This window comes from Pholcus phalangioides, unplaced genomic scaffold (genome assembly GCF_987345545.1).
Source record: "Pholcus phalangioides strain wild (caught in Gottingen) unplaced genomic scaffold, Ppha-v1.0 ptg000002l_1, whole genome shotgun sequence".
In the NCBI taxonomy this organism is placed as follows: Eukaryota; Metazoa; Arthropoda; class Arachnida; order Araneae; family Pholcidae; genus Pholcus; species Pholcus phalangioides.
This window is the reverse complement of record NW_028301595.1, coordinates 5,828,859-5,850,932: the sequence shown is the minus strand read 5'-3', so window position 1 is coordinate 5,850,932 and position 22,074 is coordinate 5,828,859. Positions and strand designations below refer to the sequence as shown.

General features: G+C 36.5%; 2 protein-coding genes across 4 annotated transcripts in view; one reads left to right on the top strand and one right to left on the bottom strand.

The window, feature by feature from the left end:
- The window catches only part of LOC149089134 (gem-associated protein 5-like), a 79,820-nt gene extending 79,019 nt beyond the window's left edge, over window positions 1-801 (top strand). The window contains exon 26 of the mRNA XM_089240105.1: window positions 292-801. Within this exon, the coding sequence (XP_089096231.1) occupies window positions 292-474 (183 nt within the window). The 3' untranslated portion in view covers window positions 475-801. The remainder of the gene's footprint in view (window positions 1-291) is intronic.
- A 1,560-nt stretch (window positions 802-2,361) lies between these two features.
- Window positions 2,362-22,074, bottom strand: part of LOC149089133 (putative phosphorylase b kinase regulatory subunit alpha) — a 47,555-nt gene continuing 27,842 nt past the window's right edge. For all 3 annotated transcript variants that reach the window (XM_089237383.1, XM_089237388.1, XM_089237393.1), the window contains 8 exons: window positions 18,105-18,260; window positions 17,336-17,465; window positions 16,496-16,594; window positions 10,057-10,100; window positions 7,419-7,580; window positions 4,867-4,920; window positions 4,565-4,768; window positions 2,362-2,696 (listed from right to left, as the gene is read on the bottom strand). In XM_089237383.1, the coding sequence (XP_089093509.1) occupies window positions 2,493-2,696; window positions 4,565-4,768; window positions 4,867-4,920; window positions 7,419-7,580; window positions 10,057-10,100; window positions 16,496-16,594; window positions 17,336-17,465; window positions 18,105-18,260 (1,053 nt within the window). In that variant the 3' untranslated portion in view covers window positions 2,362-2,492. The remainder of the gene's footprint in view (window positions 2,697-4,564; window positions 4,769-4,866; window positions 4,921-7,418; window positions 7,581-10,056; window positions 10,101-16,495; window positions 16,595-17,335; window positions 17,466-18,104; window positions 18,261-22,074) is intronic.

Below are 22,074 nucleotides of genomic sequence, written 5' to 3'. Positions count from 1 at the left end.
CTTTAATTTTTTTTCAAACTAAATAATTTTGAAATTACCTAACATTACTAGTAAAAGATCCCATTACACTTATTCTTTAAACTGGAGCTTAATGGAGGTATGGCAAAGCATTTTTAGAGCTGCAAGATAAAAAAAAAATTAACATGGTGACTGAGACATTTCAAAAAATTGAAATAATGAGAAAAATTTGATTGGCTTTTTCAATTTTTATCATACTGACATTTTACTTCTGTGAGTGACATTGACGTCTCTGTTCAATACACATCTGTTATAATTTATTTTTCCTTTTAGGGTAATAGTTTTCCAGATGGCATGCTTGCCGCTAAGGAAATTAAAGAATTGTGTGACTACGTTGCCAACAAAGTTTCCTGCCCAGTCCTAAAACCAATGGTGACTGAATTTTCCCAAAAAATCAGTCTGAGGGTTAAGAGTTTCGAAGCTTTTGTGGACACTCTTGTGAAAACTGTACAGTGAGTAGCTTCTCTATTCCTGTGACTTTTTCATCATCAATTGTAAAATTGCTCATGTTGTGGGTGTGTTATTATTTTCAAGCTTTTTTTTTTTTCTTTTGTGAGCTAAATAGAAAAGCATGTATGAAAGTTTTTCGTGCCGAATTACCATTCCTTTATATTGTTTTGGTTTGAAAGTATTATTAATTTGACATGTTCTGGATGAGAAAAAACTCATGGACACACCAATATGTAGTTTTTCATATTTGTGTATTTTCAAGAATCTTTGAGAGTTTTTTCTCTCACGCGTATCTGTATATTTGTGCAATGTGAATAAAGAAAATCTTACATTAGTTCATTGTGAAATCTCCTCTGTAGCTTAGTGGTGAGAGCACTCGTCCGGCAAACAAGGGGGCCTGGGTTTGATTCCCGGTAAAGGCACAGATCAATTCTTGGCCTTGTCTGGTTTTACAGTGTATTGTGAAGATCTTTGTTGCCTGCTAATTTAATATGTGTATAATAGCTGTTTGACAAGTCTGTGCTCAGTCTAAGAAATGGCGCTGGCTAGATGAAGATTTATAGTTTTGCCGCCTTTCTTTCATTCTAGTCCAACTTTATTGACCACTCAAATCTGCCACCCTAGGCTATAGTTCACTTCATGTCCCCATCCCTGTGAATACGCTTCTGTCTGTAAGTCACTCAGATGCTTGTATACTTTCTTGGACACTCATTTGGTTGTTCACCCAAACCTTTGCTGTCTCTGTCACTCTTTTGATCTTTAATATGCTTGCACGCCCTTAAATCATTTTTTTGGTTGCTCACTGACCTGGTCCTTTGCTCTAAGTTGTGTTTTAGGCTATTCACATACTTGCACACTTTCTTGGTCACGCTTTTGGCTGCTCACTGTATAGGTCACTCTTTTGTCAGCTGTTGACCTAGCCTTCTGTTTCAAGGTCACTCCCATGCTCAAACTCTCTAGGTTTTCTCTTGCTTACTCACATGCTTTGCACACTCCTTTGGCCTTCTTAACCGTACATGCACCTCGTACATATTCCTCTAAAGAATTGGTACATGCCGGAATGCGTGTTCTGAGTGTATGTGTAGCCCTAATGAATTTATATTGTCACAGTTATACTCGTTTTGTGTTCTTGCTGGTGCTGATATCTGTCTTCCACATTTTTGGCCACTCACCAACCTGTTCTTTCACTCTATAGGCCACTTATTTAGTCTTTCACATGCTCTATAGATCACTCAGTGCTGTTTTAACACATGGCCCAACCCAAGCACCCCCTGGGAGGGGGCTGAAGAGAAGAAGGGGCCTCAAAAAATGAGATGTGGTTGAAATTTTCAATAAAACATCCCGGTAATGGGGATTTTCACTACAAACCATTCACATGACGTTTAGTTTATGCCAGTAATTTTCCTCTTTCCAGAAGTCGTCACTGGTTACGTGGGTTGAACAGAAGTATTTGATTCAAGATGGCTGATGAAAGAGCTTACAGTAGTTTTCGCGGTGCAGAGGATTATGGGAGAGAAGGTCTGTGTCAATCACCAATCCACCCCGAGAAAGATGGGTTTTTTTTATGAGCTTCTCTTCCACCTTTTTATTCCCTACGAGGGGAAAAAAGTTGCCATGCCGGTAATTATCACCAAAGCAACCCCCAATCTTGCACATGTGAATGGGACTTATATAAAGTGAAGCACCCACAGGTCTGAAACAGTTTGATGCCTCTGGATGTCTGTCAATAGTCTTGATAATTTGAGCCATGAGACTTCAAGGTTTTAGACTTTATCTACCTCAATAGAGGCTTGTAAATTGTCCCCTTAAAAACATGTCCACATTTTTTAGTGAAGATCTAACTTATATAAGAAATGAATGTGAGTTTAAGCATTAATACACATGCGCTTCGGGTTCATAATAGATCAATTTATTTGACGATTTAAACAAAACAATCAGAACGTATAATGGAAAAAGCAGTCTTTTTTTTCTTACAAGGAAAATGTAAAGTAATTCAAGTCTTCAAAATATGAATGATGCGAGAATTAGCTTATTGTGCAGTCAAGTTCGTACTTCGGCAGACAGTCCATCGTTCCGGCCACAGATCTGATCAGGTACGTCATCGTGCCGAAGCATCCACTGGGAGCACTGTCATAAAAGTGCTGACATATTCCGGCGGCTCCACCACAAGGACCTTGATTTACTTCTGATGTGCAACAACATAGAGTTGCATCACCTTTGATGCTTTTCTAGACGATAAGAAAAAGAACAAAATATATTGAAGCAATTACCAAAACAGTCTTACGACTCACTGGGGACATAGGTGCAGAATTTGGCGGACTGAGACTGTTTGAGCCCTCCTCCCCCAATAAATTTTATTAGGGGGACAGACTTATGGTCTGCCATCATTCAACAAAAAACTGGTTTTGCTGCCCCAAGTGATGTCTAATCATAAAAAAATAGGATAGGGAACAGATATTAGCTATGGCATTAGTACTTACATCACACTTCTGCTGAAAGATGGTGGATAAGTCAGCCTTTTGTTTCCAAAGAGCCCTGGGTTATTGCAGGGATGGTTTTCCAGGGTAGGTGAAAGGATACAGGGTTTTCAAAAAAATTCAATGTGACAAGCCTTTTTCAAGTATTATTTCACTGGCATTTGTCAATCGTAAAATAGTAACTCAAATAACCACAAGGGAACCAACCAATCACAACAGTCTGCAACAAATGAAGGGAAAAGTTGACAAGACGCTTCGTCGACACTCAGTAGTACCCAGAATCGCATCTGAGGATGCCTGGAGCTGTAAACGTCAGGGAGAAACAGCAGACCAGGGCCTAATAGCCTAGTAAGTTCTCATTTTCAATTAGATGCTGGCCATGAAAGTCTATGCCAGCCCATCTGCAAGAAAGTCTTAAATTTTCTATCTTCTGGGGGATCTGTTACAGATCAGGGGTGTCTGCCATCATGGAAAAGGCACAAAATAAGAAAAAGGTCAGATTTTTAACAAATACAGTCAAACCTTGTTAATGAGTCACTCTTGGGAGAGCAAAAATATGACTTAGTAAGCAGAGTGACTCGTTAAGCGGAGTAAACCATAGCTGTGCCAATTCCAATTGGGAGTTCCAAAAAGTGACCCGGTAAGTGGAGTGACGTGTTAACCGGGTGACGCACTAACGAGGTTTGACTGTACATTTTCAGATTTATTATCAGTGAGTTCCAGTGCTTGATTTTATTGCCAAAAATCCTGGCCCCCTTATCGGGCTCCCAATAGCAAAAGCCTGATAGATACCAATGATCATGTGGTGGTCAGCTGAAGATAGTTTTAACTGGCTTCCTGACTTCAAATCGTGAATGTAGATCAGTTTCTGTTTAAAAAACTCACAGCAGTGAGAAGCAGAAACGATGGAGCTTCTATTATCAATCATCATATGCACAAATCTTGAATAAATGTTTTATTTTATAAATGGAAGAGCTATGCCACTAAAGTTGCTCAATAAGTCAAGAAAAATTTTAGACTTCCTTGGGGTGCATGGCAAACACCCTGCATATGTCAAACGCAGATCCACGGGGTGGGAGCAATGTGGGTGATCATCCCTTCCAAGATGAATAATATAGTATACAATAAATCACTTTGTCTACATATTGCTGTGGATCCACCTGCCTTCGCTTCATTCACAGCTGAAGATTTCAGTCTCAGCTTTATTTACAGATATGCAGATGCCTGTCCTTACTCTTGTCACAGTTGGAGATGTCTGCCTCCACTCCATTCGAAACTGAAGATGTTTGCCTCTGCTTCTTTCGCAGCTGAAGATATTTGCCTTCACTGCTGAAGATGTTTGCCTTTGCTCATAAGCTGACCCAGAGCTACGGGAGTAGGAGGTTATAGGAACGATTACCCCCTTCTAAGAGCCGAATAATATGAGAAAATTTGTCTGTCCTGTAAAATATGGGAACGATCCAACAAACTTGCACAATTCACCCTTACTGACAGATCTTCCTGGATTTGCATCTGGCAGGTATAGATCTATTAGCATTACAATTCTTTAGTGATAAATCTTCCACCATTTTCATACTGAAAATTAACAGTCACATTTCAATAACGTAACTCGGACATACCTGATCTTCCAAAAATGTGTGGTTAGCTTTATGTACAAGGTGTTCAACATTGATAATACCTCCGAGAGACTTGACTGAATCATACTCGATCAACAAAGTCAATACCATCAGAGCCTCAACCATAAGCTGCCGATATTCTGGCTGCGGGATACTGTTGAGAACAGTTTCCACTTCTAGAGCAAATTTCAATTCACCGGGGGTCATCTGAAGAAGACATTAAAAATATTTAAAAAATCGCTGGGTGATCCTGAAAACTAAAAGGAATAACAAAACATACATTTGTGGGAAGTCTTTACACTTACCTCACGCGTTAATTGTTGTCCAAGTATTCTTCCTTCAATCGATAGGCCTTGACACTAGAAAAGCACAAAAAAAATCTTTTATAAGTAATGAGAATCAGGAGAGCGAGATAGAGTATAAAGGTTGAAACAATGTTTAAATGGATCTTGTCATCCAATATCCAACCCTCTAAGAAATATAGTTAGAGCTCAGTATATTGTCACCCCCGGGAGACTGTATAAAAATGACTTCACAAACATAAATGGATACTAGAGGAGGAGGGTGAATCATTTCCCTCCCCCCCCCCCCCCCCGAGTGAAAAATTGTATGAATGGCACAGATCAATGCTTCTCAAACTTTTGTTGTTTGCAGCTCCCTTGCGCAATTCATGGTTCTCAGCAGCTCCCCAGAATAATTTACCAGCTAAAAAAACACTTCAAAGCATAAATAGGCACACAAATGAATTAGCTGTAACACCCCTCCTGACAAAGGTTTGCGATGGACACGTTGAGAAATGCTGATTTAAGGGTTAACATGTTATGCTATATATTTTATCATATTTCAACTAACTAAAAACTTTTAATCCTAATCATAAAGGCCCTCAAATGGCCTTGGAAGAAAATAAAGAAACCACAGAGAGCTGTAAGAGGGGGAATAGTGAAAATTGATTAAGGAAGGGGAAATCACAGCTAGCTACGAGGACCTAGGTTTGAACCCCACCATTGAAACTACTGAAGTTGGTTTCCTATGGTTCCCAACTTCGAGGCGCAAATGCGAGCCGATCTCCCTATTAAAATGTCTCGCCACAGAGAGCAACAGGCTTACAACGATAAATCATTCAATCATTACACTTCACTCATAGTTAGAAGAACTGGTGGCAGATGGCAGCACTACACATAATAAGCATTACACAGAAACAAACTTCATGCCAGGTTTCACTAAAATGTTACACTCACATTCCAACATGTACCAATTCGTTAGAGGTAACACAGAGGAATATGGATGAGATGCATGTCTGGTTTAGTAGCCTATCTCTCGGTTAAAAAGTCTCACAACAGAGAGCAACAAGCCCACAAAGGTACAAATATTGTCATTACACTTAACTCACAATTCTAAATATAGATGGCAGCACACAAAAATTCACACACAACACTATATACACACTCAGATAGTTAGGTACACATACTTACACTTCCAGCACAACTCAATCAGTAGTAAATTATCCATGGCAATAGAACCAGAGTTGTGCTCGGTTGAAAGAAAAAAATACAGCTGGGAAAACAATTATATGTGAAGAAATAACGCTTTATAGTGAGATACAGAGGGAAAAAGTGTGACTAATTTGAGAAACTGGCATAAGTGGTAGGGTGGAGGTGACAACCCCCTCCCCATTCGAGGAGCCTGTATCCACTTATATTCATGAATGGGGTCACTTAATAAGGAACCCAAAAATATAACGCTAGAAGGGTCTTTAGGAACTGATGTTACACACATATTGACGTCAAAAGTGGTCAATATTATACTGAAATCTTACTGTATTTAGCTTTTGTACAGCTTGTAATATTACACTGAATAAAAAAATAAGCCATAAGCAGCAAAGTTAGTGCACCCATGTGGCACCCTCTACTACTGCCGAGCAAGGATCTAAGTTCGAACCCTGTTGACTGTTGTCTGTCTGTTGCAGGCAAATTTTCAACATGATACTTAGATAACATGAAAAATTCAAGCATTTACCACCTTTACTTCAAAACATGGGACACAGATGGCAGCACCAGCAAGAACACAAAACAAGTGCACACACATGTTCTGATTGGTAAGAAATTCCTCAGAGGAATGTGTATGAGGTGCATGTTTGGTTAAGTTGAGTAGTAGTACATACACCAATACTGATAGCTCTTAACACATTTTGAAGCTTTAAAATATGAACCAACTGGCATAAAGAAGGGTTTGCACTAAAGTACTTATCATGGCATAGTGTTTATTTTTTTTCATGATTTAAAAATATATATATTCACAGATGTCTCTGTATCACCGAAAAACTTGACATAACACATAAAGTGATGTTTATTATGATCTACATTACATTAAACTACCACATTTCAATATGATCACCCTTTTGTAGCTCGGGGCTACATCTAAATGACTTTTTTTTGTGACTAAACTTTGATCTGTCAATTTTTTTGTGACGCAGCACCATTTGTCAGGAGATGAAAAGAGAGAAGCTCAAGGAGAAAGCTCTATTGATAAAAATTTCCCTCATAAACCACACAGTAGTAGATTGTTTGATCTCTTAAACTTGTCAGCACATCAGAAGCCGATTTGATTTCGATTCATTTGTTTCAAAAAAGTGAATTTAAATTAATAATTATATTATTTTGAAAAGCTTATGATAAATGTCAACAAATAAACTTCATTTACAGTGTTTTTGTAATATTAGATGCTGTGTGGTTGAGCATGTAAAGCGATGTACTCACTCACAATTGCTCAGGCTTATTTTTCTGTGTTGCTTAGCTTATATTTTGGAAATGACAGAAAATAGTTTCAGAATTTATATTTAAAAAAAAATGTTTCTTACACGTTCCAATACAGACCATATTCTTGGATAAAAACCTCTCGGAACTCGATTTAGGGCTCCGTCAAGACGTCTACGCCTCAACCACTGACCTTGCCTGTCGCTTTCGAAACTGGATTCATCACCCGAACTATCTTTGCCCAGGATAATATCTGCCACACTTTTCTATTTAATATAACAGATATTGTTATACAACAGAATTGAACCTCTATTTATTTATTTATTTATACAATATCGTTGGCCTTCAAGACCTAAACAAGAGGATGCGGTACATTACACATATGCTTTGAAACATTTGACAAGAAATCAGAGATCATGAGGGAGTTAACAATAGTAGAGGGGAGTTTGTTCCATTCAACTATGGTATTGGGAAAGAAACTGAATATAAAAAAAAAAAAATAAACCTCCATGAAAAAATTGTTGCAGTAATTTCCTGCACATAATCCGCAGAAGCTGTGAATTTCACTTAAAAATTAAAAGTCATAATATAGTCCCACATATGCAAATTCTTTTGATTAGCATTAATTAAAATTAATAATAATTATAATTGGCATCCATATTTTTTTATGGGAATTTCTTTTCAGCCACCTCGTTGAGCTTTTTGCCTGTTCTGGTATTTGCGTAATAATAAAATCCTAAGCAATTCAAGGGAGTTTGTCACGTTTTTGCAAAAAAAATATTTTTTTTTCTACTCCCATTCATACAAATACAAAATCTGAAGCCACAACAGGCAGATTGCCTAACAAAGGAGCTGGAAAGAAAATTGACAAAAAGGTAAAAAATTTAGAAGATGAAAAATAAAAAAAATAACATTGGGCAAATCTATAAAACAGGGCCACGCTTACCAGATGAGTCTCATCAATTTTGGAGCATCAAAGTTTTTAGGACCCCTTTGCCCGGATTTTAATTATTTTTTATGCAATATCCATAAAAAAAAAATTTGAACACAAATGTAAATTAACACAAAAATTGATCAAAATTCAATGCTGAAGGTAATTTTAAACTAATGATAGAAACAATTCCTGAAATTCATAAGAATTTTAGAATTGATGAATTAAAAATAATTCCAGCACCAATGAAAAGTCAGAGCTAATGAAAGAAATAATTCCAGAATTGAGAAAAATTCAGAGAAAATCAGAATTAATGGAAAAAACAACTCCAATTGATGAAAGAAATAATTCAATGATTTACCGAGGATGCTGGGCTTCACAGGGCAAGGGGCCCAGTGCAACCACAGCTGTTGTACACCACTGAGGGTGGCTCTGCCATGAAATTATGGTTGTCATAGGCTAAATACAGCTACCCAAACTTTCAATACTTAAGAGAAATAACTAACTAAAAGTATAATATACTGCCCAAAAAAATATGGTTATCATTCATTTAAGCGTGGATAGCTTCTTGATTACTCCCACCACAAGCTTACCATATTTCCTCTCGAAGATATATATCCTGGGAGAATTTGTGACAACAGAAGTTTAGCTATTCCATGTATTTACAACCTTATTAAGGAAAAAACTCCCTGCAACACCATAACCAAGAATTTCCCCTAAATAACTGAAACTGGTCTCCCTGATGGAGTATAACAATATTTTACGATCCATCATATTGATCCCATTGAAAATCTTAAATACTTTGATCATATCTCCACCCCCAAAGCAGAATGTTTTATATTGTTCTGCAACGAACCCTTGGCTGACTGGAAATGTTCTGCAATAAAAATTCCCATAATCGAGTTTTCTACATTTTTTTTAAAATTCTTCCAGATTGTTCTGCTGTACCACTGATTATTCTGCAACGTACGTTGCAGATTTCAGCATATTCTGCTTTGAGGATCTCCACGATGCCTACGTTGTTCCAAAGAAAGCATGTTAATGATTGAAGTCTCTCTTCATAGTTCAGGCTTTGCATCTTGAAATATACCCTTGTACCTTGCTCTTCTACACTCCCCTTCAATCAAGTCTATATCTTTCCGAAGATATAATCTCCGAAACCGCATGGCATTACTCTACGCCAGGACAAACTGAGCCTCGGAAAAGATGACTCTAGAAGAACTTGGTGACGTTTTTGAGAATGAAACTGAGCATTCTATTTACTCTTTTGGCCAAGAATGAATGTTCAGAAAATCTAAGACACTTGTCAATGAGAATCCTCAAACCAGTATGCCTAGTTGCATCTGGAACAGTTATACCTTTCAACTGGTAAGGGTTTGTCAAAATAAAATGAGCAACCGCACACTTGTCAATGCTGAAAGTCATACTTGATTAAAATACCCATGCTGCAATCACATTTAAGTTGGTCTGGAGCAGCTCTTCTATTGCTTCAATTCCAGACTACACCCACTAGCCTGATGTCATAGTTCATTAGCAATCCTATCAATACCTGATTCAGTTAGTGTAATCCATAGATGTTTAAAAAAACTATTTTTAATCAATTAGTTTTAAAATTATTTATTTAGCTGCAGATAATATACATTAGCATTTATAATCCACACCAAGAAATTCTTTTTTTTTAAATTGGATTATATGCAGGAAAATACCGCAGTTAGGTCTTGATAAATCGTGGTTACTTAAAACTTTTATAAATTTTAACGTGGAAATATCAATTGGGACACTTTAAAAATACTTCCATTTCAGACACTCACTTTGCTTGCTTTTGGATTTGCCACAGACACAACACCACTGCGAGCTAAAATAAGCACAAAACAGATTTTTACATAGAAATAAGGAGGATCATAATAACACTTTTGAAATAACTGTAGTTTGAGGAAGAATATACCATGCACAAAAGAATAATTTATGAATTCGGGTCTTATTGACATTGGAACTGTATTACTTATAGCCTATATTTGCCAAAAGTTTTTTTCAATGCCAGTTGGCATGTGTGGATGTAAAACTATATACATAGATATAAATCTATGGATATCTATAGATTCGTGTAATTTAACCCATATAGTTGATAATTATCTATGAAATAAGGTGACCAAATGTTCCAGTTTGACAAATAGAACAAGATATAAAATAGTATAATTAGGTCATATTTCTGGCTGTAAATAGGTGATACGTGGCAAAAATAGGCTAGACTTTTTAATTTTCTCATGCTGAAATTTGCACAGCCTATCTATGATACAGGGAATCATGCCGGACTCGCATTGTAAAGATCCAGATTCAAACCCTATTGGCAGTACAGTGATAATTGGCTGAAGTTGGTTTTCTTACTTTTAGGCATGAATGGGAGCTGGTCGCCCCTTTTGAAAAACTCTCTCTACGGAGATCTTCAACAAGGTACTTCAATAACATGAAAATTAAGACATGCCATTTTCCATCCAAAATGTGGAAGCCAGATGACAGCACCCGTAAGAAGCATGCAATAACTCTGACTACACATAAATATATAAGGGCCTACACATGCACACATTCAGATCACTCAATCCTGCATGTAAGCCACTGATTTGTCAGAAATTCATAAGAGGAATGTTTATTAGGCACATGTACAGTTAAGTGGTGTAGTATCTGTGATGCATCTTCTGAGGCTGCAATAAAAGATGGTAAGTCTGTTGACTTGCAAGTGCCTCTAAAAATGTCTTTATTTATATTATCAGTTTACACAGCAGTTTATACTCACATAGTGGTACAAGGCAGTAACTAGGATTTTTGGGGGGGACAAACATTTTCTGGCCTCATTACTGTAAAATTTGATGATTTTATAACTGAGTTTTTGTTCTCTCTCAAAATTTAACCACCCCCCCCCCCAAAGTTTGCCACCTGCACAGTTGCCTCCTTTGCCCCCCCTCACTGTAGTAATGACACTCTAGTGGTACCATAAGCTCAGTGAAGATGAGATAGAGTTTTTATTGACTATCCTTTAAGTCTTACGACAATTAATTGGCTCGAGAAAGAAGGATCTTTCCTTTCTTCCCGACTCTCATATAGAGCAAACATAAGTAAAGCAAAGTAGATAAAAACAATAAAAATAATCTCAAAGCTCGCTTATCAAGACGCAAAGTGTTGTTTGTCTTTTGTTTTCTATGCTACTGAAGAAGGAACATCATGTAGTTCCGAAATGAGTATAGCTGTTGTTCTCACCATATTTTGAGTGAATTGTTACTTTACTTATGTTTATGCTTTCATCCAAAAGGTAATGTATTTTTTCCAGCAGAGTATTGCATCAAGCCCTTTAACGTGCAGGTTTTCAGCAACAAAGTTGAATGATGTATAGTTGAAGTACCAGAGATAAATCTCAAAAACTAGTATTATTGTTAACATATAATATGAAGAAAAAAATAAGAAGGAACAGGTTTTAAAAATTTTAAAATCTCCCCAGCCACCCCCTACAATAATACAAATTTTTAACTTGCTGAAATGTAACAAGAGAAAATGATAATGATGTGGAAAGGAAAAAAAATCCTATTTACAGGGTTACCAATAAAGAGTCTCAATATAACTTGCACGTTAACTTCTTAACAGGTTAAGAAGTGATTTTCCAAGATCCCATGGTTCAATAGCCAGAGGTTTTTAATTCTTTGCATTTAATGTTGCAAATGTAATCATTAGACAGCATTTCAACCAAGAAATGGTTGATATAGTAAAGTTGCTTAATTGCTCATAACAAAATTTAGCTATAGGCATTTACAATAGTGCTGCGTGTATTGAATACAAATTAAGGAAGCAAGGTTTTGTAAATGCACACACAGGAGGATGCAATTATCTGCTTACCTTTAGCCACTACTATGAAAGCATGTAAATTAAAAATGCACAAAAGTTAATTTCAATTTTGAAATGATGTTTATATGTAAAATACATATACACTCAAACCTGTTTTTGTGCGGTGGATAAGGGCCGCATAAAAAAAATTACACAAAACTTCACGAGTAGCTATAAAAAATATTTTTCGCAACACATTTAAAAAGTATTTTTTTTTATGCTGTGGATAAGGACCGCATAAAAAAAGTCTCACGTAGAAAATAACTCAAAACCTTACGAAATAACTAGAAATTGCTTTTTTAAACGAAATCAAGACATGAGGCTTGGCAGCTACTTGGAATCTCGCCAAACCTTTTGGAATCTGATTTAGAAAATACACATGCAAACATTTTTAAATATTTTATTTAGATATGTTTATTTTACACATACAAAATTTTTTAAAATGTATAACCATTATCCTTCGTAGTCTGACAATACGCAAATTTTCTTGTGGTAAACTGGTTCAAAATCACTTTCGTCACTTGAAGATACTACCTCGCACTCGTTTAGAGTTGACTTTTTTTCAATTACCATGTAGTCGGTGATCAGTTTTTCCGACGACTGTTGTTTCACTAGACGCTTGTATATGTCTCGGTAGCCAAATATACACGATTGAAGCTCTTTTTGGAATTTTAAAGTTCTTTCAGAATTAACATAGATTGCAAGAAAATGACCTTCTAATTTACTGCAAAGTTGGAGTCCTGCATAGATTTTATCTGCTGTCATATAATCAGGTTCTTCTTGCCCATCAGTAACATCTGTTACATAATTTATCATCCCTTATGGTTTCATCCTGAATCATTTCGACGAGATCATTTTCACTGAAAGTATTAAACCTCCGCCGATGCCATGTGCTAGCGTACCGATGCGATGAAATATCAAAAATCGTAAACACTAAATGGCCAATCAAACCTACTAATTTTTCTTTAATTGATAACTTTGTCAATTATGTTCTAATTTGATTGAACTTTTCATATACCGCACAAAAAAAAAAAATCTCACAAAAAAAACCTTTTTTTTTTCCCAAACCGAGCACAACTCAGGTCTATTGCCATAGGCAATTTACTACCTAGTGAGTTGTGCCGGAAGTGTTAAGTGCGTGTACCTAACAGTCTGAGTGCGTATCTAGTGTTGTGTATGATTTTTCAGTGCTGCCATCTATATCTCAGAAATGAAGTGAGTGATGTTTAGTGACTGAATATTTGTACTGTTTGTAGGACTATTGCTCTCTGTGGCGAGACTTTTTAACGGGGAGATCGGCTCCCATTTGCGCCTCAAAGTTGGGAACCACAGAAAACCAACTTCAGCCGACCACCACTGTGGTGACGGTGGGGCTCGAACCCGGGTCCCCGCGATGCGAGTCCATCACTATGACCACTCGACCACCACAGCGACACAAAAAAACAAAGAAAACCAAAAAAAAAACTGCACAAAAACAGGTTTGAGTTTCTACATCCTGTATATATAAATATATGTTCAGGGTGTAAAAGTATATCCTCTTACACCCTTTAGCTTTTGAACCGTTTTTATAGAAACATGATTTCAATTAAAAAAAGTATCCAAAAAAAGGCCAACATTCTAGATATGTCATTCATTTTACTAGAGGCTGAATATGTACCGAGATATATAATTTAGTTTTTCATAGGGTCCTCTAACTTCCAATTAAAAAGTTGTTGCCCTATTTTTGCTATAAGCCCAATTAAAAATATTTCATTTTGTAAGTGCAATATTTCAGTTTTAAAAAAATCACTCAAACTGAGGAAAAGAACACCACATATTGAGGGACTGGGAAAAAAATTTTAAAAACTTTTTTGCAGTTGGACTTCATAAAAACTTTTCTACATCATGAGATTTCAACCTAACTTTCAATCAGCAATATCTTGATGAATGTTGCACTTAGAAACGGAATTTTTTGTTTAGTTGGACTTGGAAGAGACAGAGCAACAACTTTCTAATTACAGATTAGACAGTGGATAATATGTAAAGATTAAACTTTGCATATCAGTACATATACAGCCCTCAGTAGAAGTAATAGCATGTCTAAAATAGGCACTTTATTTGGAATTTTTTTAAGTAGTATTATTCAAAGTACTGTATACAGAATCCGTTGATTTTTAAGGCTTTAAAAATTTGGGAAAAAGTTATGTCTATAACACCATCCACATGTATACCCTCCTCCTATTTTTTTCTATTTTTTGGGACTCAATTGTTGGATAAAAGGGGTTCCTTATTACATGTTAAAATATGGTATACTTCTTTCGCCAACAGTTCATAAAATAAAGGATGTATAAAGATAAGACTTTATACCCTTGTGCACAGGGTAATTCAGAACTCATCATTCAAATTCTGTGGGGAGGTAGGGAATAGCATAAGAACACAATTTCACTTAGGAAAGTATGGCATGAAAAATTGTGCATGATGTAGCAGAGGGCACTGTGTGTGTGTGTGTAAAGGATTTCTGTTCACAAAATTAATTTTTTTTTTTTTCAATTTTATCTTGAATCCATCTCAATATATGGGGTGCCATGATACAACCTTATGCAGACCTGCCAACTCTCCCGATTTAGGCGGGAGACTCCGGATTTTTCATCCTTCCTCCCACTCTCCGGATTTGTTAAAATTTCTCTGGATTTTGGCAGAAAATTAGATTTTACGCGAGCTTTCATGTTGTCGTGGCGTCAATAATTACTGTCATCGTTAAGGAAAACACCCATAGAGGACAGCCGTAGTCATTTCCATCGAGCAGCCGTAAAAAAGTCTCTGTGACTGCATTTAAGCAACTGGCAAAGACGTGACTTTGTTTTCGTAGCATTTATCGACAATCATTAATCAGGGGCATGACCTTGGTTGCCAAAATTCCTGTATAATCATTATTGTATTCCATTAACAGCCGAGCGGTAAACACGTTTTTTCGTCCGCAGCTTTGTAATTTGAATTTTTTTTAAATCGTTCCTTCCGATTAAGCATCTTCAGAAAGAAAATATAAAACTTTAAGCTATATACAGCTAAATATAAAGCTTTTAAGAATTCATATACCCAAGATTATCAATCACTGATAGCATCCACGAAAGGAAACACATACTTTATAAACAGTATGTAGATGTGATTTCTCTATTCTGCATTGAAAGACTGGCATAGAATTATATTCTTCTCAGGGGCAATGCAGAACCTGCCTTGTGGGGAAGGGGGGGAAGAATGTAACTTTTTCTTAATTTATTTTAAAAAAAAAAAAATTCTAAAATTTTTTCATGAACTTTTTTTTTTGATCGATTCTATGAGTGTCCGAGGGGGAGGGGGGCCCTCGGGAGAATCTTCGGATTTCTGGATTTCAAAAGTTGGCACGTCTGCTTATGTATAACATAACACTCCAGTTAACAATGACACATATGGACCTTTTAGAAAACTATTAGTTGTTGCTAGCAACCATCTATGTAATGCCAGCCATTTCCCAGGATGTTCAGCAGTCAATGCAATGGCGCTGTCAGTCTTGCATCCTAGCAAGCATTCACAACTTTGAGCTCCTGCTGTAACTGTGTATTAATGATGAAGAAATAAATTTTATTTGACTTATAACTTGCTTGTATCATTTCCTTTCTTACATCTTCTGAGCATATCTTGCCCCTCTGCATGACGTTTGCGACCATACTTTCCTAGTGAAATCATATTCTCATGCTATTCCACACCTCTCCACTAAATTTGAACGATGAATTCTGAATCACCATGTATATATGCTAAATCCAAATTCTGAAGTCCAACCAATTTGCAAATTGGCTAGACTCCAGACAGTTAGTTCATAGAAAGGCCAGAAACTGGTCTACCAATTTTGCAAAGAGCATAAACTTGATGTTAGCTATAACATGTAGGCTGTATAAGATGGACAGGTCAAATTTAAGAACTTACAGTTTGGCACTTTGTGAAGCATGCGAGAGAGAACAAAACAAAATTAAGTAAATGTTCATCTATTCTTACTTTTTAATAAAAATAAGTTTAATTTTTTATGCATCAGTTTGTTTGATAAAATGCGAGATAAAATATACGAGATGGAAATGAAAGTCTTTTTATAAAATAAAAATTTTTGGTATTGAACATGTCAATGTGTCTAAGAAAGCAACTTTCTCTGATATTAGGCCAAGGCAAACTTTCGAAATAAAAGTTAGTGGACTCCTCTGGGAAATCAAACATGGGTCTTTTGTGAAGCATGCGAGAGAGAACAAAACAAAATTAAGTAAATGTTCATCAATTGGGAAAGCAGCTAACCAATACACCAGCAGCATAGCTTTCCCTTCCTTATAACACACAGGCTGAGTAAAAACATCTCTTTGTACATGTCAATATGCTTACCACTTTTGACAACAAACTCCTTCCCACTCAAGATGTGATGCAAAAGCATTTTCACTTCAAATGGGCTCAAGTTCAGTAAATGTTCAGAAGCTTCATCACCTGCCAGGAAAAAAAAATTGCTTTTCTAGTTTATACAGAAAAATATACAACTCTCACCAAAAATATCAAAAAATTTATTCAATCAATAAATTAATATTGCCAAAAAAAAGAAAAAAAGATTTCAACTAAATCAACTCCAAAAAATTTGTCCAAATTCAATTTTAAATCCATCAGGACAAGTTAGCTCTCATTTAGTATTTTTTTATGCTAAGGATATAGTTTCATTCACAACAGTAACATCAATAAGCACATGTACATCAAACCTCATCCAGACTAGCAACAATGTTTCTGAACATGTTCATGAACATTCACAACAGTTCAAATTTGTTACTGGCTTGTTGAAAAAAATCTTCAGCGATGTTGCGAGCAATAAATAGTGGTGTTTTTGTTTCCCATTGGAATGGAGAACATTTGCTCCCACGAACAAGTTTCAACTAGTCTGGATGTCTTCAGAAACTAAGTTCTGTCAACTGCACAGGGAATTTAGCATGGGGGAAACACTTTTCAAAAACTAATGCCAATTTTTTAAAAATTCTTTCTCATCCACATTAAAAACTGAAATACACATATGGAAGAAGTATAAATGAATAATGATGAGATTCATTTAAACTTCAAAAATACATGTATCAGAATATTTGCTAGAATATCTTGAAAATCCCAAACCTAAAAATCCTACATAATTATAAAATCCATCATGATAATAAAAATAAATGAAATTTTAAACACTCATCAATTACATACCAGAGCATTTTAAGGACCGAGCTAATTCTGATGCCATCACTTGGATAATGAGACCAACTCTGAGTCTTAACATCTCCATGAAAAGCTGAGGTTCAGTTCGAATGAACATGGCTAAATACACCAGTAATTCCTGAAAAACAAGGACGAAAATCTTGAAGTTGAGTAAAAAGTGAGTTTTTTTTACCGAGTTAAAAAAGATGGTCTGAATAATACACTACATTTTAATCCTTTAACTGGTCAATCATCTATGAGTGATTGACATGATATCATAAAAATTAAATTTTAAATAAAATGATGTGACTGTAAAAAATTAAGTATTACAGTTCACAAAGAGAAAATGATATTCTCTCAATGACTATGTTTTAAACTAATTTTTTCCTATATAATAAAACAACAGAGATGAAATTTTTTGCACAGCTAAAGAATTGAACACGAAGCCTTTTGTGACCTCAAAAGATGATCACATTAGCAGGGTTTCCAGAAAAATCTGCTTGACCATTTCCCTCACTAAAACTTAAAAATTTCCCTGACCAAAAACCTAAAAGAAAGAAATATAACTGAAATTTATAACCTTCTGGTTTTGTTTTTTTCGAGTTCATCTTTTTCCCTTCACAGAACTTTTCCCTGACTTTTATCAAATATTTGCATATTTCTCTGACCTTGCCAAATATTTTATATTTTCCCTGACTCCTGATCACTGGGAACAATGCATTAGTCACATTTGACCAAATATTAGTTACCACATACATCAGTAAATAAGTAGCTTCACCTGAGTCAACATGGCAGTACTCTTATCACTACCATGTGCTTTATTTATCTTTTCTATCAAGTCTTTTGTAGGAATAGGTCTTGTAATGGTGTCTTCACAATACGATGGCACACCGATGGTAACTTGTTTCTGTCTGACAAGCAAATCTGTGATGGCCTGAAATAATAATGTGCAATTATTAATTTCATATTGATTTAACTAGATATACAGTGAAATCTTGATATAACAATATTCTGCGGGCCAAGCAAAATATTGTAGAAAGATTACTGTTACATCGAGAAGCAACATTGCCATCATGTGATAACAAATTTATGCTGTTGTTGTCTAAATCTATGTTGTATCATCAGAAATACAAATACAAGGCCATGACAGGCAAAATGCCCAATGAGGTGCCTGAGAAAAAGATGCCCTAACAAATATTGATGTCATACATTTCTATAATACAGCAACGCAATTAAAAATGCAATTATACAAAAACATGTGCTTTAAAATATTTATCCGTCTTGAAAAACTGTAGGTGATTAGTTGATTAATCAAATTCATTCCAATGCATTGCCCCTGTAAGGTAAGAAATTTACTGTATTGCACTTTTTTGTTGTACATAAAACGTGGCAAAATCAACAGTTTTACCAACATTTTCGGTAATCATGTGCAAAACACTGATGTTATTAGACGCTAATTGGAAGAATGAAAACAAGTGACGAAGTTAAAATTAAATTCAAGACGATTTTGAGCAAAATATAAAAAAATATTATTAGTGGTTTTAAAATCTCTTAAAAAATATTGTTATAGAGGGATTTATCGTAGTAGAGAGTATTGTTATATCGAGAGGTGTTTAACTTCAGACTATAAGCAATTCCAAACAAGATTTCAAAAAATATTGCTGTAGGGGGATTTATCATTATATTGAGTATCGTTGTAGTGAGGTTTCACTGTAATTTGACTTCAATAAAATATTTTTGAAATTTACCCTGAATTTCTCACATGAATAACATATGATGGACTATGTAGTGTTTTACTGGGTGTCCATGATAACTCTATTACCAAAACGAGAGGGATGATATTGTCAAGACAAACAATTTCTGTAATTGAAACCAGGATTTCGAATCACTTTTTTGTCAGCACATGTTAACATGCAATTTAAAATACTGGCACCAAAAACGAATGGGAGATGTCCTAAAGTAGCACTGGGAGTTTCTCCCCCATATAATAGCATATAAATATTTATTAAAAAGAAAAAAGGACAATTTTTTTCATCCACAATTGCCTGTGACTGATTGACTGGAAGGAAGAAATTTCCCTATCACTCCAAATGATGAGAGCATGGTTGTCATCTTTTGGCAGCTCACAAAATTAACGGGAGGGGGGGGGGTAATTTGAGGGTAATACACATAAACTGAAGAGCCAAAAAAACTGGTACAGGCATGCGTATGCAAATAAAGAGATATGGAACCAATCAGAGTAAGGCGCTGCGGTCGGCAACGCCTATATAACATAACAAGTGCCTGGCATAGTTGTTAGATCGGTTACTGCTGCTACAATGGCAGGTTATCGAGATTTAAGTGAGTTTGAACGTGGTGTTATAGTCGGCGCACGAGAGATGGGACATAGCATCTCCGAGGTAGTGATGAAATTTGGATTTTCACGTACTACCATTTCACGAGTGTACCGTGAATATCGGGAATCTGGTAAAAAATTAAATCTACGACATCGCTGCGGCCAGAAAAAGATCATGCAAGAACGGGACCAATGACACTGACGAGAATCATTAAACGTGGCAGACGTGCAACCCTTTCGCAAATTGCTGCAGATTTCAATGCTGGGCCATCAACAAGTGTCAGCGTGCGAACCATTCAACAAAACATCATCGATATGGGCTTTCGCAGCCGAAGGCCCACTCGTGTACCCTTGATGACTGCACGACACAAAGCTTTAAGCCTCGCCTGGGCCCAACAACACCGGCATTGGACTGTTGAGGACTGGAAACATGTTGCCTGGTCTGACGAGTCTCGGTTCCAATTGCTTCGAGCTGATTGAGGTGTACGGGTATGGAGACAACCTCATGAATCCATGGACCCTACATGTCAACAGGGGACTGTTCAAGTTGGTGGAGGCTCTGTGATGGTATGGGGCTTGTGCAGTTGGCGTGATATGGGACCCCTGATACGTCTAGATACGACTCTGACAGGTGACAGGTAGGTAAGCATCCTGTCTGATCACCTGCACCCATTCGTGTCCATTGTGCATTCCGACGGACTTGGACAATTTCAGCATGACAATGCGACACCCCACACGTCCAGAATTGCTACAAAATGGCTCCAGGAACACTCTTCTGACTTTAGACACTTCCGCTGGCCACCTAAATCCCCAGACATGAACATTATTGAACATATCTGGGATGCCTTGCAACGTGCTGTTCAGAAGAGATCTCCACCCCCTCTTACTCCTACGAATTTATGGACAGCCCTGCAGGATTCATGGTGTCAATTACTTCCAGCACTACTTCAGACATTGGTCGAGTGCATGCCACGTCGTGTTGCGGCACTACTGCGGGCTCGCGGGGGCCCTACACTATATTAGGCAGGTGTACCAGTTTTTTTGGCTCTTCAATGTATTTCACATAAAAGTGGCTTGTCATCCAGGTTCCCTTTGCACGAATGTTTTGTCTCGACCTGCACTATCAATCCTACTCATTTTGGCAGTAGCGTTCTGCAACACCCTATATATGAATATTGAAACAATGCCAGAATGAACTGGAAAAGAAAAATTCATAATCACGAAAGAAGAAACTTTAAATTTCTTGCCCTTTTATGAATAAACTAGCAAAAATACTCGGCACTCTGCCTTAGTTTTCTTCCATATACTGGGAGCATTAAAGAAGTAACAAACCAATGTAAAGGTATAAAGATGTATGAAACTCATTGCTAGAGAACCACGGTAACCAAAATACCCTTTCCAAAAATCATTTTTGATGTCTGTGAACCATCGTTGCCCGATGGTTTTTGCCTGTTTTGGGCATTTGACCAGCTTGATGAACTTTTGAAGTAGACTATTGTTCAAATTGGGTCCTGTTTGGTACATATATATATGCAAAATTAATGGGGGGGGGGGAGGTAATTTGAGGGTAATACACATATTTCACATAAAAGTGGCTTGTCATCCTGGGTCCCTTTGCACGAATGTTTTATCTCGACCTACACTATCAGTCCTACTTGTTTTGGCAGTAGAGTTCCGCGACACCCTATATATGAATATTGAAACAATCGTTTGTGAAATTTAACAACAATCATTCCAAAATTGTAGATTTGTGTAGGGAACATACACACCGACCGACAGAAAATCAATCATATTTGAGTCAAAATAGAGTGATACGTTAACATACGAGCAACCCAAACCAGCAAGAGTAAACCAGGCCCGTCATTTAGGGGGCTTTCGAAAATACACTAAAAATGGTATATATATATATACAAATATATATATACATACATTGAGTACATTGCTTTGCCCCCCCCCCCGGAAAAAGTTTGCCCCCTCCCCTGGAAAAGTTGAAATGACGGCACTGGGGAGTAACCTAAGTTGCAACCAAAGATATTGATTAAAAACATTCCACTTGCAAGTAAAAGTTTGCCCAATAAAAGCTGATTCAACTTGTAAAAGATTGACCACAGTCAGCTCTCACTAATCTAGCACATATCAGACCAGAATAATAAATTCCGGAATTGAATCACTAAAGTGGCAAGATTACTGGAAGGCAGTTGGAAAAAAATCCTGATCTAAGGGCCATATTCACTGACATCGTTTAAACTGTAGTCACAATTTTTGGATAAGAGATCACCATAGATTGGTTAAAAACCTGAATTTAACCAATCCCTGTCAATCTCTTATCAAAAAATTGTGACTATAGTTTAAACCATGTCTGTGAATACTGCCCTAAATGATGTAAACTTTTATGCATAATTTTGTGCACTTT